Source organism: Megalopta genalis, chromosome 3, assembly GCF_051020955.1.
Source record: "Megalopta genalis isolate 19385.01 chromosome 3, iyMegGena1_principal, whole genome shotgun sequence".
NCBI classification, from domain to species: Eukaryota; Metazoa; Arthropoda; class Insecta; order Hymenoptera; family Halictidae; genus Megalopta; species Megalopta genalis.
Genome location: NC_135015.1, coordinates 11,432,745 through 11,447,772, shown reverse-complemented (window position 1 = coordinate 11,447,772; position 15,028 = coordinate 11,432,745). Strand labels below are relative to the sequence as shown.

Below are 15,028 nucleotides of genomic sequence, written 5' to 3'. Positions count from 1 at the left end.
AAAATACGCATGTAATTACATTCGTATTATTATCTAACAGGCTGTAACTATCATGTAACTTTTTTGTGAGCATTGCAGACAAGGGCGTTTATGTTGGAACTGAAAGCTACACTCACAGAAGATAATGCAAGGTAACTGTTACTTTTACTTCATACCAATTCGCAGTGGCACACGTATCCGGGGGAATTGATTATTTGATTCGAAAAACTGATAGTTATTGAAAGAAGCGAAGGAATGTCTCTTTACCTAACTCTTCTAGGAAACAGTTATTTCTTCATCAAACCTAAATTCGATAAATAATTGTGCTAAGCTTGCTTATTTAAGACTTATTTAATTTAGTATTTACACGCAAACAAAATATATTAACTATTATAAAAACTATATGATGACTAATGAATTAATATTAAAATAGAGATATATAAAAGTGAAAAACTAGAAAATAAAGAAAATTAATAAAAAAGAGAAACTATATATGTTTACAATCTTATTTAAGTGAACATTTTATATACACAAATTCAAAACTCCTTGATAACTATACAAAGTAAATATAAAATTTGCTTGAAGTTCATAAAAACATTTCGGCCATGAAATTGTATGTATTTGTTAGATGCTATCTTTTATTATGTTACATTCCATACATGCATACATGCATGCCATCCATACATGCCGCGGAATTGAATTTAAAATTCAAATTTGAAAGAAGTGGCAACGCTATCTGTATGTGACACATTAAGATCGCTGAATTTGAGGATAGAAACATACAAAATTTTCATAGAGGTTTCGTTTCTATAAAACTACTCTATGTTGACCATAAAAAGATGGTGCTACAATCGGTCTTAGGTCGGTAATGTAGGTGTCTTCTATCACGAGAATTCGTGAGGTAGTCGCTCTATTGTACTGAATTGCCTATGCCATTAGACACTCGAATATCAAATCGGTTGGACAACTTTTATCACTGTAGTTTAGGCTCAAAATTTACAACAAATCACATATCTATTATACTAGTTATGTATGGGTTGGATGTTGAGTACATACCGATTATTATTAAATTCGATATTGTTATTACTTAATATTTTATAAAAAAAAGTTCAGAAACATGGCATGTACTGTTTTAAAATGTTTGTTACAAGACAAAAGTAGTGCTTTTACAAACGTTATACTTTCCATGATAGCACTTTTCTCTGAATCAGGCTTTAATATAAAATTATCTTCGTTTACATGAAATGCATTATGTACATGAAATGTAATTATCATGATTAAAAAATCAAATTATTAGTGTGATCGGAAACATAGATTTTGTTACGTTTGCATTCATTACCTGCCTACAATGTAAACGATATCAAACAAAACTAAGGGAATGCTGCTTTTTTCACTTTCATAGCTGTACAGTAGTGCTTCGCCAAAATAAGCCCATGCGGGGACAACCGGATTAGAATTATGAAGCAAGTAGAGAAACTGCTTCTCTTCTGATTGTTAAACGCTTCACAGCTAAACAATGCTGCCATCACAGTTTTAGGCAAAGAGAGGAAGTAGCGAGTGAGCAAGAGAGAGCAAAACATCAACACAACCACAAGCGAAACAAGTCATACCGACGAGTACGGAGCGAAAAGTCAAGTCGAATATCACGCCGGCTGTTTCAGATGGAGCATCAAGCAACGGATGCGCGAATAGAGTAAGATCGCAAGCATGGTAAAGTGAGACAAGCTACATTGGTCATCGGTGTGACTTGTTTCATTTGTGTGGTGCTCATTTCGTGCTCTCTTGCTCACTCGCCACTTCCTTTCTTTGTCTAAAACTGTGAGGGCAGCACTATTTAGCTGTGAAGCGTCAACCAATCAGAGAAAAGCATTTTCTGTTCATTGCCTCAAATTTCTGAGCGCTTTGCCCCAACATCGCATACTGTAGTCAGTCAGTACTAGTCTTTCCGCCATTACGGTATGTCGTATATACATATTGTGATATGCATCGATGATTACGAAGTATCAAAAATACGTTAATAGGAAAATGTGAAGCCAGTGAGGACGCATTGCATTCTGTATCTTTCTACTATTTACGTTTTGTTAAGTTTAACAAGTATAATATGTGTTACAATCAAAATGACTTGTACGTCTTGAGATTGAAGTGTTGAAGGGAGTTAAATAGTGTAATAAGAATGTGTGTGTCTTAGATTAATAAGCTGAAGAACTGTAAACCCTTTGTATAATTCTTTTTTCATTGGTAAGTAAAATAAATACTTTACATCTAATAATTTGTGCATATTGTGTAATTAAAGAAATTTTAAAAAATATTATTACACAACATCTAAGAGCAGGTATGTATTTGATTTGTAAACAATATAATCAAATAAAATGTTCTACCATTTGTTATAGTTGAAAATGTCAACAGAATATAGTAGAAGTGTTTTAAAAATGGTTGTCGCTCAAATTTGTCAAACAATCGGGTGGCATTCAATTAATTCAACACCACTAGAATTTATGGTTGATCTGATGCAGGAGTACATTTTGCGAATAGCAAAATTATCACACCAGTACACAGAAATTTGTAAGTGTGCAGTACTTCAACTGAAATAGTAGAAGACTTTCATATAAATGTGTCTTAATTTTTCATTATTCTGATAATTTTAATATTGTTTCAGTGGGAAGAACGGAACCAAATCTCAATGATTTAGGATTAGCTTTTCAACATATGAATATTGATATACAGGAATTATCAGATTACATCAAGAATGTGGATCCAGTTCCTTATCCTATAGCAGTACCTAAATTTCCAATTCGACGTGAAAATCATTTAAATTTTCTAAAACCAGGCAGTCGAGAAGTTGTAACCAGGCCAATGCATGTTCATGAACATTTACCAGCTATGTATCCTGATACTGAAGGTACAATAATATAATTCTTATAAATCAATCTGTTTTCAAAAGTACTATCGATGTGTTTAGATTTTTTAAAAGATATTGTTAATTTGAAATTGTAAAAAGTTCTGCTTCTACATTAAAATTACATTATTAATGTAAATCGTTATGTTACAGAAGATTACATAGCAGACAAATCTGAATCCTTACTAAATGGATCATCTGATTTATCATCAACTAATGGAACATCAACGAATAGTTCTATGAATGTGTCGCCTCATAGAATGTCTCCACAAGTAGTGTTTAAGCGCCCAGGTGATCCTGTATCATTTGAAAGTCCAATAGTAAAACGTGTAAAGGTAGTAGAAGAAGGCAGACCATTGCGTGAAATCCATAGTGTAATGATGACCACCTCAGGTTTTTTATCACCTGCTCGGGAAGGAAAACTACCTGAAGCAAGAACACCTCATCAGTCTCGTCCAGATTCACCTCAATCTAGTTCTTATCCAATGGTACCACCTGAATTGAAGTATGACAAAAAGCCGAAGAAGATTATAAAGAAAGGGTTGGAAGATGGTAAGCTTGATAAGGAGAATAAGAAGAAGAATCGTGCTAAAGAATTATTCAAACCAAATAAGGTGGATGATAACAAAACTAAGAAGTTAGTTGGTATGAAAGAGTTAGCTAAATTAAAACCTTTAAAGCCGGGAGGTGGAAAATCGCAAGGTACTGCACAGAGTTCATCGAGCAGACCTTCAACTCCCAAATTAATGTCACCTAAAGCAGCTGGCAGTCCAAAATTAACAAAAAAAGTAGAACCTAAGGTTAAACCAGAGAAAGTAATAGATATTCCTGCTGGGCCACCTGCGATAGAAAGGAAAGAGGACAATATTGATAAGCTACCATCAGAACCTGATAAGCAGAAATTGAATATTTTCAAAAAGATTTCAAAACCACGAGAAGATAAAGAAAAGGATACATCAGAGCAACACAAATACAAAGAACTCGACTCGAGAGAAAGTTCTCCAGGTTTGATAATTGATGAAAACAATGATAAGCAAGCGCTTCGCAATGATACTGAAGTGAAGCATGAAGAAAAGAAGGCCCCACATACGCCAGATGTACATATTCAACCCGATGGAGGGGAAATAATTGATTTGCCCAGCCCAGGATCAGATGTTTATATGTTTGATGACATGTCTCCACCAGGAACACCTAGCACGCCTAGAACACCAGAACTAAACATGCCTCCAACTCCTACTGATCATAAAAAGAAAAGGAAAGAAAAGATCAGCAAGAAGAAAGAACTGAAATCGAGAAGTCCAAAACACTGTACCAGTCCGAAAAAGGTAAGTTATAATTTGTTTATTTCCAGATATATATATATATCAGCAGTTCCACAAGTGGATCGCTGAAGATTACTAAAACAATTCTTGCATTTCAGACAAAGCTTTCTAACGACTTGGTAGAGGTGGATATATTAGAACGACCAAAAACCCCACAAGCACCGGAACCTCCACTTTCCAAAGAACCAAGTTTTCCACCTACACTTCCATTTCCCTTTTTATCCGCGTTTCCTCCAGCTCCGGGTTTAATACCACATCCTATGTTCTCCAGATTTCCATTGCCTTTAGGTAGGGGTGGACCTGGGCCACATCCAGCAATGCCAAATTTACCTTTACCGCCTCGTTTTTTAAATTTACCTGTGAAATCCGAAGACTTTCCTAGCGTATCGAAAAATAGACTTGTGGACCGAGATAAACCGGTGACACCTTCGGTAAATGAACCAGTACCTCCTGTTACGAAACATGAAAAATTGGAGAAGGAAAAGGAGGAAAAACCGAAGATAATTAAACAGGATAAAGAAGTACTCACACCGGCACCTACGAATTCTATTGTAATGCCTTTAGCATCGGCACTTGCAACACCAGTTACATATCCTACACCAATCCCGGTTCCTGTACCACTACCCTCGAAAAGTACAAAATTGGAGAAATTAGAAAAGAATGAAAAAGTAATCTTAATATGTTTTCCTATATACCTAATGTTTTATGTAACTAAAAAAAGGAAAATATTTAATAGAAATTATAATTTTAGAAATCGAAGGAACATAAAAAGGAAAAGAAGGACAAAATAAAAAAGAAGAAAGATAAAAAAGAGAAACATAAAGAAAAAACAGAGAAAGTAAAAGAGAAAAAAGAAAAAATTGAGAAAAAGGAAAAGATCGAGAAAGTTAAAGAGAAAAAGGAGAAGAAAGATAAACGGAAAGAAAAAGAGGTATAATCAAAAATCATCATTGTTTCTATAAATTTGCATGAGAATCCAAATTTTTAATTTAGTTCTAATTTAAATTTATATCTTGATAATTGCAGAAAGAAGATAAAAATTCGGAAGCTGTGCCTAAAATAACATTAAAATTAGGAACAGCTTCTCCAAGACCACCAACTCCAGATGCTGCACCTATGAAAAAAATGTAAGTTTATGTTTTATTTTATTTTTATTAATAATTTAAATTTTATTATGTGAACATTATATTATTTTACAAATCATATCAATATTAAACTGCGAATATTTATCTAATTTCACGCTTTTATAAAATCTAGTTTTGATTTCCTGCATGTAATAATATTTGTAGATAAAAAATAGCGAAAAGCTATATGAAATACTATTCGACCTTCCAACGTTCTCCGTAAATTTTTATCTATTACAAATGTATAAAGATCCGCAGTCTGGCTATTATATTAACGCTGTTTAATTTAGTTCTTTATTTGCTTGTTAAAAATATATCAATTATGATTTATTTTCTTAATAATTTGAGTTACTATATCTAATGAAATAATTCAACATAAAATAAACAATGCGTTAATATATTGTACCACGTATAATAACACATACATTATTATTAGGGAAATGTGTTATAGAACAATAAAAACATTACTGAAGAAACCAGAGGACGAGACGAAACGTGAACCAAGTCCAGAATTGGCGAAAATATCAGCATTAGTAACGCGACCGCCAAAGCAAAAGTCGGCAAGTAAGAAAACAGAGGAGGGAATATTAGATGGAAGCCCTGCTCTTCCTACAGATACTTTCTCTGCCAATCTTACTAGTGTGCCACTCGCAACAGTTCCTCGAGCAAAGAAATCTCTCTTCAAAGCCTTACCTCAGAGAGAAACCCTTCCATCTCAATTTGATCCTCCTACTAAGATCCCACCTCCTCCGCAACAACAACCACCGTATTATTTTGTAAGTACGTTTTATATATTTCAAATTGAACAAAAGAATTACATTATCAAATGCATAAAATTGAAGGACACGAAATTCATTTTTAAGATATAGTATATTAGAAATCTGGGAGTGTCACCACTTAATTATTTTAAAATGTGAAATTTAAAAGCAATCTTGATTATTAAACTATTTCTATTATCAGAATAATTTTGTATTCATCAGTATTACTCAGTATTTATGTGTTTGTCAATATAGACGATATAATGATTGTTGCATCAAATGCGATTACTAAAGTTTTTAATTCTAATAGCCTGTAGATACATAAATATTTTTTTATAATTTTCATTGCCTTTATGCAAATATTCCTGGGCAGTTCTTAGCTCTTCTTCAATTATTACTATTATTAATGACATGACATATCATTAATGACATTTATTAATGATAATAAGTATAGATAAGGCACTATGAGCTGCTCATAAGAATGTATGTATTACAATGAAAATGATAAAGTTTGAATTTTAATCTGCAGATCTACTTTTATTTTATGAGCAATTGTTTACAGCTATAATAATTCATGTAATAAGCATTAGTGACAATCCCATTCTATTTTTTTCATTTACCAATTTTAAATTCTAGTCAAACTAGTCAGTTATTTATTTTTGTACTTTATAATATGTTTCAATATTATTAAGATAATACTTGAAAATATTGACATTCATGATAAGGAAAAAGGTACAAATAGAATCAAGACTTATTTGAATATTGTGCATAGTATATCATTACATAATTGATATTACTTTTACCATGATAATTAACTCAACCCATCAATACCATTCGAATTTCACCTCATCCAAAAATTCCAAAGTCCTAACATTTCATTTTTAATTTTCTATGCATTCATGACTTGCGGTGACGGTATAATTTTCATTTGGCCTGCTTTGTTGTATTGTTACGTTTATCTAAAGTATATTTGTAGAACAATTCCATAGCCTACATTAGACTTGTTATGTATTTCATGTTGTAATTATAAATCTACTTAATTATTTCAAATTTTAGCACTTCTATCAAGTTAATCAGGTGGATTTCTTGACATTGAAAGAAGTCTCAGAACTTATTTATACTGTATATTTTGAAGAGTATCATGTCTTACGTTATTGTGTAATTCCAGCGTTTATTTGATGAACGCGCCTTACAAATGTTCGTAGTTTCAAGAATTCAAGTTCTAAGACCTTTCTTATATTACACTATCTTATCGGGTCTTAAACTTTCTCTTTTTTCTTCGATATTTTCCCTTATAATGCAAATGCACTTACAGTACATGTATAATATATACTTAATAGGCGCTTACAGATTATTTTACTGGAAAACGAATTTTATGCAATTGAATACAATTATTTCAATGTTAGGAGCAAATAGTTAAATTTTAAATTATGGTGGGAGAAATTTTTTAATATTTGCAGAATTGTTTTCACTTTTTTAAAGCAAATATTTGTATCATAGTATTGTTCTCGAATATGAGATCGTATATTAGTATCAACTATGGATATCATGGATGATTAAAAAAGTTACCAAAAGAAGTATTAACTAAGTTGATATGTTTTTAATTTGATCAAATGTTACATAAAAATTGGCTGAATCATACCAGTAATTTGGATAACATTGTTTTTCAATAGAAAAGTTGTTATGGAACAGTTGTTTCATAATTTCATATATTACAACTTATCAAATTAGTACTACAATGAGTAAACCAATAAATATTACGACTTTGCATATTTTTCAAATTATAAAAGTGAAACAAGTATGAATAATATTTGTTCTAACTTCTTTGGCTTAGAAAATAATCAAAACAGTTATTTTTATTGTGAATCACCTTATATATTTGTGAATTCTATCTTTGCTAATTGTCTAAGTTGTATGGTTTAATTTACTCTGGCAAAAATATGTTAGAAAATCTTTATAAGGAAATTGATTTGACAGATATTTGGATTTTGTTAATCTTTCACAATTTTTTGTGAAGTAGAAACTGCTCCTTATAACATAAATTATGTGTATTTTCTTCCGTCTATGCATATTAATACGATTACAAATGCTTTCATTGTATTCGCGAGCATGTAATTAGTATCTAATACTATATTTGAATTTTTCTTGTTAAAAATTTCGTAAAATATGACCAGATTGGTGAAACCAATTTTTATGCTGAAAAAGTAAACCCACCAGCACCACCCATTAAAATACCAGAAAGCTTACACTGCTCTATCTTCAAAATAACTACTTTCTTCGGTTATAAAATGGCTGATAAGCTTTAAGTGCAAAATACTTAATCAAGGAAGAGTGCACATATAGTTTTCGTAAGATTATAATCAATGCTTTGCAGCATTTAATACGTGTGTAGAAATTGAGCAATCCCAAGAAACTAGCAAACAATATAAAAATCCATGATAAATAATTTCAAAATAATAAATTAACAATAGCATAAACGAACTTTCTTCAGACTAAATAGTTATAAAGTGAATGTTTCATAAGACAACAGAACATATTTTTTGGAGGCAGTATCTCTATTATAAGTATCAAACAATTCTACAATTTTTTGAGTAACGGTACCATGACTTTTAATATAGTAAAAGTCTAGTATCTATAACCAGGTAGTTTGTTTCTTTTCCATCATAAAATGAATCTTCTTGTAGGATATAATGTGATGATAACAGTATCAAAGCTGAACCATATATTATCTTAGGTTCTATGTACATCAGTGTTGATTTTATTTTTATATTACAACTTCACTATATTCTCTATCCTCTATAAGTTTGTTACTTTGCTCTATCACATGGTTGCGAAAATGCTAATAGTGCATAGCAGTTCACATTAACTTTTATTTATTGTATAAACTTATGCTTATTGAAATGTTCTATACTTTTATCTTTAATAGCGACGTATAAATAATCAATTCGAATAACGTTAAAAATCACGTTTATTATGAATCATATTAAATAATAATATACAGTGATATGTAGTTTGAAGTACAACTAAAGCTGAAGTGATTAGAGAAACACTGTACTAACTTGTCAAAGAAAAAACTTCGAAAAATTTTATTTCTTTATGTATGTGAAGTCACACCTCCTTTTTAGTTGTAGAACAAATTATATTTCACACTAAGAGTATACATATAAAACATATATTAATTTATATCCATTAGTAAGTAAAGGGTGCACATATAGAGATCTTTTTCTTCCAACTTGGCTGAATCTTGTGTATGAAGAGCAGTTGATACTGATGACACTATAGTTTCATTACTTTTTAAATAATGTTTAAACAATTTTCCCTTCGTTTAGTACAGTAATATTAGTCAAATTAAATGAATCATATATTGACCGAAAAAAACAATGACTGGCAAAAATCTATCATAATACACAAAGGGAGGTAATAAATAGTCGACAAAATAATGAAGAATTGATTGATTGCATGCAATTTGCATGTTGTCATTAAACAAAGCATGCGAAACAGTTAGGAATATAACGGACGGTTTTGACGTCACAGAGACGAAACCAGATGCAGCTCTTAAAAAGGATGATGCTAAGGAAGACAAAGAAAATGGCAGGATTGTGTTGCCCACAACACCAACCACTACTGTGGTGAGTACATTCCCATTCTAAACAAAAGTCATTAGGTATTCAATAATAATTTAATCTATTTTCTACCTAGTCAAAATTATAGAGATTCAAATTTCTGCCATGTCTCCAGCTTTTGCCTGAAATACCCTTAGGCACTTTACAACTTTAACTTTTGGAATCTTATCTTCGACTGAATTCTTTTAAATATGCACAAGGTTATATCTTTAATAACACTTACATCTTAACAAGTTATCCAAATTAAATACAATTAATATAATTGTGGTACAAATTTATACTGCAGGACATTTTGTGAAGTAGGAAATTCTAATTTAGTGAATTATAACTGTGTTGTGTGCATATACTTATACATATATTGATCCCCAAAATTAAATAATTCAATTTACTGATTAACTTCTTAAAGTTACATGCCCACACAATTTAATGCTCTTATATGTTTGGAAACAATAAATCTTTTCAATCTTATACTATTATGAAGCCAATCCTCTCGATTACAATTGTATTCAAATACAAGATAAATATCCACTATAGTTACTGTCCACAAAATATTAATTTTAATGCCAAAAATACGTTATTAATAATAACACATCAGATTATTATATTAAAATTTAAAATACATCTTCCTGGTATACAAAAAATTACCTATGTGTAAATTGTCTACATGTAAAATACTCTTCGTTTTTTTTAGTTCTAGTTGTAATAACATAAAATTATCAAGTACAATTAGATTTCATCGTATTTATACAGAGCATATTTAATAGCTTATGCATTCAAAACTAATAACATTTATTTCTTATAAATAAATCGTTAATCCCGGTTCAATAAACTTTGTTACTGTTTAAGTTAATTGATAAGTTGCACATCAGGTAACAGTATGTTATTAAATATTCTTAGTTTGTGAGCCAAGTGAAAATTTATTTAATTACCGCAAGTCAAAGTCATAATTTTTGAATAAATCATACTAATCCTTTCCTAGTATTCATGATAATAATACCAGGAGTAGATCATATACCTTCATACATATTAACTAATAGTACTGTAAATAGTGCTATAAATCATAAATATTAATAACAATCGCCAATGACCATTTCAATGAAAAAAATTGTTTGCATCATATATCCATCATTCCTTACTCATTAAATGTTATAAATATTTTACATAATTGCATACTCACAAACATTCATCATGTACCACTGCTATTTTTAATGTACTGTATACAGGTATTCCTACACATTACTACACTTCATGCAATGTGTAAAAGTCATCTCACAGATTGCATATACATATATTAAATACTTTCATGAATATATTATTCATCATTCAACTTCATAAATACAGGACAACCACATTTCAATAATGAATCGTTTATATTTTAAATTATTTGATACAGTTCTCTATATTTTATTACTGTTGATAACACAAAAGATGGGTTGGATTATTTATTATTATGGTAAAAATATTGTATATTGTGTTTTTATCGTGATATGAGTCTTTCAGGATCAAGGTGGTCGTCAAGTATGGATTTGTCCTGCTTGTGGCAAGCAGGATGATGGATCGCCGATGGTTGGTTGCGATGATTGTGACGCATGGTATCATTGGTAAGTGAAAAAAAAGAATTTAGCGCACTAATTTCGGGCAGTACATTCACCTATTACAATGCTCAGAACAGTTAAATGACACTACATTTGCCATTTTATTACCATGAATCTAGGCAAATCTGCATATTGATAATAGATAAGTAATCAACATATCACCTTCCCTTCAGTAAATATAGCTTAATTTAAAAGAAGAATAAAAGAACAGTTCAACATTATAATTGAATCTTTTATCAGTACTCTAGAATGATCTTACAATCTAACATACATTTCAATAGTGGTTCTAAATTATAATGAATTATATATTTCAATCTAAAATGTTTTACAATATAAGAAGAATTTTTTGTTGGAACCATGATTGTTACTTAATTTATATATCTTTAATCATTTAGGGTGTGTGTTGGTATGCAAGTACCACCAGCTGACAATGAGGACTGGTATTGCCGCTTTTGTATAGCTAAAAAACAAGAACTGCACCATGATAAGAAGAAGAAAAAGAGGAAGAAGAAGGTTAAAGTTGCAGCCTAGTACAAGCTACCCGGATCTTGTGTAAGATCCGGTCCTGCTATTCAAACCTCAACCAAAGTTAAAAAGAACAGCAAGCTCAGAGTGGGAACTTTAAAGAATAAGAAATTATCGAAAACTGAAATGAAGATACAAATGAAGTCATTAAAAGAGAAAACTATACCCATCAAGGGGAAAGCAGGAAAGACTCTCATGAAAGTTAAGACTGTAAAGAAGAAGAGTAAGAAGATAAAAGATAGTGCAATTCAATTGACTTAAAAAGTGTTACCTTTTGTGATCATTGTCACAGATTCAAAGAAACTTAATTTTAACACGTTGATTGCTAAATAATTCTAAGGTAATAAATTATGTATCCAACCTATTTTTTCAAGTTAATTTTTCAACATAATTACTTTTTTTATGTAGATAAATGAATTACATAAAAATTATATTAAATACAATTAAATATGCAACATTCAACCATGACCATTGCAAAAATTAGATCAGGATTAAAAAAGTATACTATGAGTTTTATACATTTGTACGAGTCACTATTCTCTGAAACCCTTAGTAAAAAAAGTTAAAATCATTATCTGATTACAATATATTGGCATAAATTTCTTCATTTTAGTCATTAATTGTTTTCCTATATTGTTAAAAAAATGTTCAAGTTATTTTATATAAATAAACTTATCTTGTAAGTTTTTATTGAAGAAATGGCTGTTATAAGAATTCTGCACAAAAATAACTGATATAAAATATAAATAACAATGTGTGGGTAATACAATGCTTATTATTTGGAAAAAGCCCATACCAAATTAAACGCATTGCAATACATATATATTGCAACATATTTTTAAATAAACATATTTTACACGATGCAATAAAAAAAATTATACGCAAAAAAAACATAGATGACCTTGAAAACTATAATTGTGCAATCCATAATAAAAATTTAGCTTTTCTAATATTGGAAAATTGATATATGTATATCTTTTATTATAATCTAGATAAAATTTGTTCACATGCAGGTGTTTCCAGTTGAGCTCTTAAGAAATATTAATTGTGATGGTCATTGATAACAACAATATCCTATACATTCGAAACTATAAAATAAAAATATTAGAAAAAAATTAATTCATAAACATTAATTTTCGAATAAATTTGTTTATACATTGGAATGGAAATTTTGTTCATGTGTCTTTGTTCTTATTTTGTAATAACTTTTACGTATGTTTTTTATTACGTTTATTTTTTACGTATATTACTTTCAATTAAGATATATTATGCTGCGAGAATTCATAATTTCGCTCATTTCAAAAGAAATCACTTCTGTATATAGTTCTTTATCGATTATGAAACAGTCAATCATTAGTAAAAAAAACATAATTTTACAACGAAATTATTTACATAAAAGGTCATATGAAGATTGGGTATGAATTGTATGTAGCAATCAACGTGTTAAAAATAATATTGTAAATTTAAAATATATGTAGAAAAAGAAACTATATTTGTCTTGTATTAAAGCAGATGCTTCTGCGTACTCGTATAAAGTGTAAATTTTTTCACCTGTATTTAATGTATTCAAGATAATTCCATAATGGCTATTACGATCGTGGTTGTAAAAATATGATTCATTGTTTTGCACTTGTAATAAGAAACTTTTCATCTTTGATTATTTTTCTAAGGAACCTCTTGTATTTGCAAATAAACATGTTTCGCGTATTTATTTCTAAATGATTGTAAAACTTTTAGCGCGTACTATATAATGTGAAATGTATTTTCACATAAAACGAATATTACACCACTTACCACATTGAAACCCGTTTGGATAGATTTATCTGTGTCAGTTTCACGAAGCAAACTCTAATTGATAAATCTATCCGGTTGATTGACAATAAATATCATAATTAAAAAGATAATTTAATAATTATTTGTACCATAATTAAATTATTTATAATATGATTCATTTGGAATTACAATTTAATTATTATATATGATAACATTGTAAAAATATAAATGTAATTATTCAACCCAATAAAATGTCAGGAATCTACCTAAGCAATTGGGTCTCAATGTGATAAGAATAGGAAGTTAATTGAGAAATGCAGTAATATCTTAAGAGCTGTAATCATTATTTATTGATTTCGGTATATAAAACTAAGTTAAAACTGTGCTTTTATAGAATTTACTTCATTTAGGTGATAAGTAATGTAATGTAATATTCAAAATTGTATGCTTGGAAAGAATGAATTAATCTGAAGAAATTAAAGTAGTTAGGATTAATTTTAATATGATTTTTACAAAATATGAAAAGTAATATATATTATATAACGTTGTGCATAACTTAGTGCATTATTTTTTCTGTTATTGGGAAATACAATATAAATATAATACAATTGAACTCGAGAAGTCGAAACTAGAATCAATAAAGAAAATAGATAAATAATTAACTTTGTATTTTATAGTTTTATATCGAAAGTTCACTAAAAACTTAATTGTAACAATAATAACAATGGCTATAGCAATGACAAAATATTCACAATAAAAAAACTGGATTTTAAATTAAAAAATCTCAATTTATTAAATGATATAGTGCTAAATCTTACATAATTGTCAACATAAATCACAAAATGGCAATGAAGCATGTTACATATTTGAAGAACCATATATAATATATAAATAAATTATTTACAGATCTATTTTTAATGCTATGATTATATATTGCTAAAAAAAACTATATAGAACTTTCCTATTTTCATAAAAAAATAAGAAATACTGAAAAAATAAAATTATTTACACTTGAAAGTATGTAACATATTTTTAAATATATCATGCTTTTATCCTTTTCTCTTATTTATGGTAAAAATTTTATTTGCAATAAAAACAAATGCTTAATTTATTACAATAATAGTTTTAATCTTGTAATTACCATTATTTAAATAATTACAAAAATTATTCGATTATAATATTAATTGTTCTTACAATGAATAAGAATACAAACACAACAGTACCACACTTTCCCATCATTCTATGTGTATATATACCTATGTACACACTATCCAACTTCTTATTGTACATGTCTATTCCACTTTCTTTATATTTTTAAACATAAATCGCTACAATTTTTTGTACAGACTGGAAAATATAATTATCGAAATTTTGTGGTTACATTATTCTTGTAATAGTTTGGCTACTGGTTAATTAGGAAGTAGTAATATTTA

General features: G+C 29.3%; 1 protein-coding gene across 5 annotated transcripts; it reads left to right on the top strand.

Moving 5' to 3' along the window:
- Positions 1 to 1,582: 1,582 nt before the first annotated feature.
- Positions 1,583 to 14,257, top strand: Taf3 (TBP-associated factor 3). Of its 5 annotated transcripts, none has more exons than XM_033486000.2 (11): positions 1,583 to 2,217; positions 2,370 to 2,541; positions 2,636 to 2,878; positions 3,032 to 4,200; positions 4,296 to 4,865; positions 4,949 to 5,128; positions 5,224 to 5,324; positions 5,758 to 6,097; positions 9,614 to 9,708; positions 11,203 to 11,303; positions 11,693 to 14,257. In XM_033486000.2, the coding sequence occupies exons 2-11, from the start codon at positions 2,376 to 2,378 to the stop codon at positions 11,755 to 11,757; spliced, it is 3,030 nt and encodes a 1,009-aa protein (XP_033341891.2). In that variant the 5' UTR covers positions 1,583 to 2,217; positions 2,370 to 2,375; the 3' UTR covers positions 11,758 to 14,257. The 5 variants fall into 5 exon arrangements, with proteins under 5 accessions (XP_033341891.2, XP_076376158.1, XP_076376159.1 ...); XM_076520043.1 differs by having other exon boundaries at positions 1,586 to 2,217; positions 3,029 to 4,200; XM_076520044.1 differs by having other exon boundaries at positions 1,592 to 2,217; positions 3,029 to 4,200; positions 5,773 to 6,097.
- The last annotated feature ends 771 nt before the right edge of the window (positions 14,258 to 15,028 follow it).

Bases quoted from the DNA above. Each gene is read 5' to 3' on its own strand.
- Taf3 (XM_076520043.1), top strand. From the start codon at position 2,376: ATGTCAACAGAATATAGTAGAAGTGTTTTAAAAATGGTTGTCGCTCAA. The intron at 5,325-5,757 runs GTAAGTTTATGT...CATTATTATTAG, and splicing joins GCTGCACCTATGAAAAAAAT to GGAAATGTGTTATAGAACAA. The intron at 11,304-11,692 runs GTAAGTGAAAAA...TTAATCATTTAG, and splicing joins TGTGACGCATGGTATCATTG to GGTGTGTGTTGGTATGCAAG.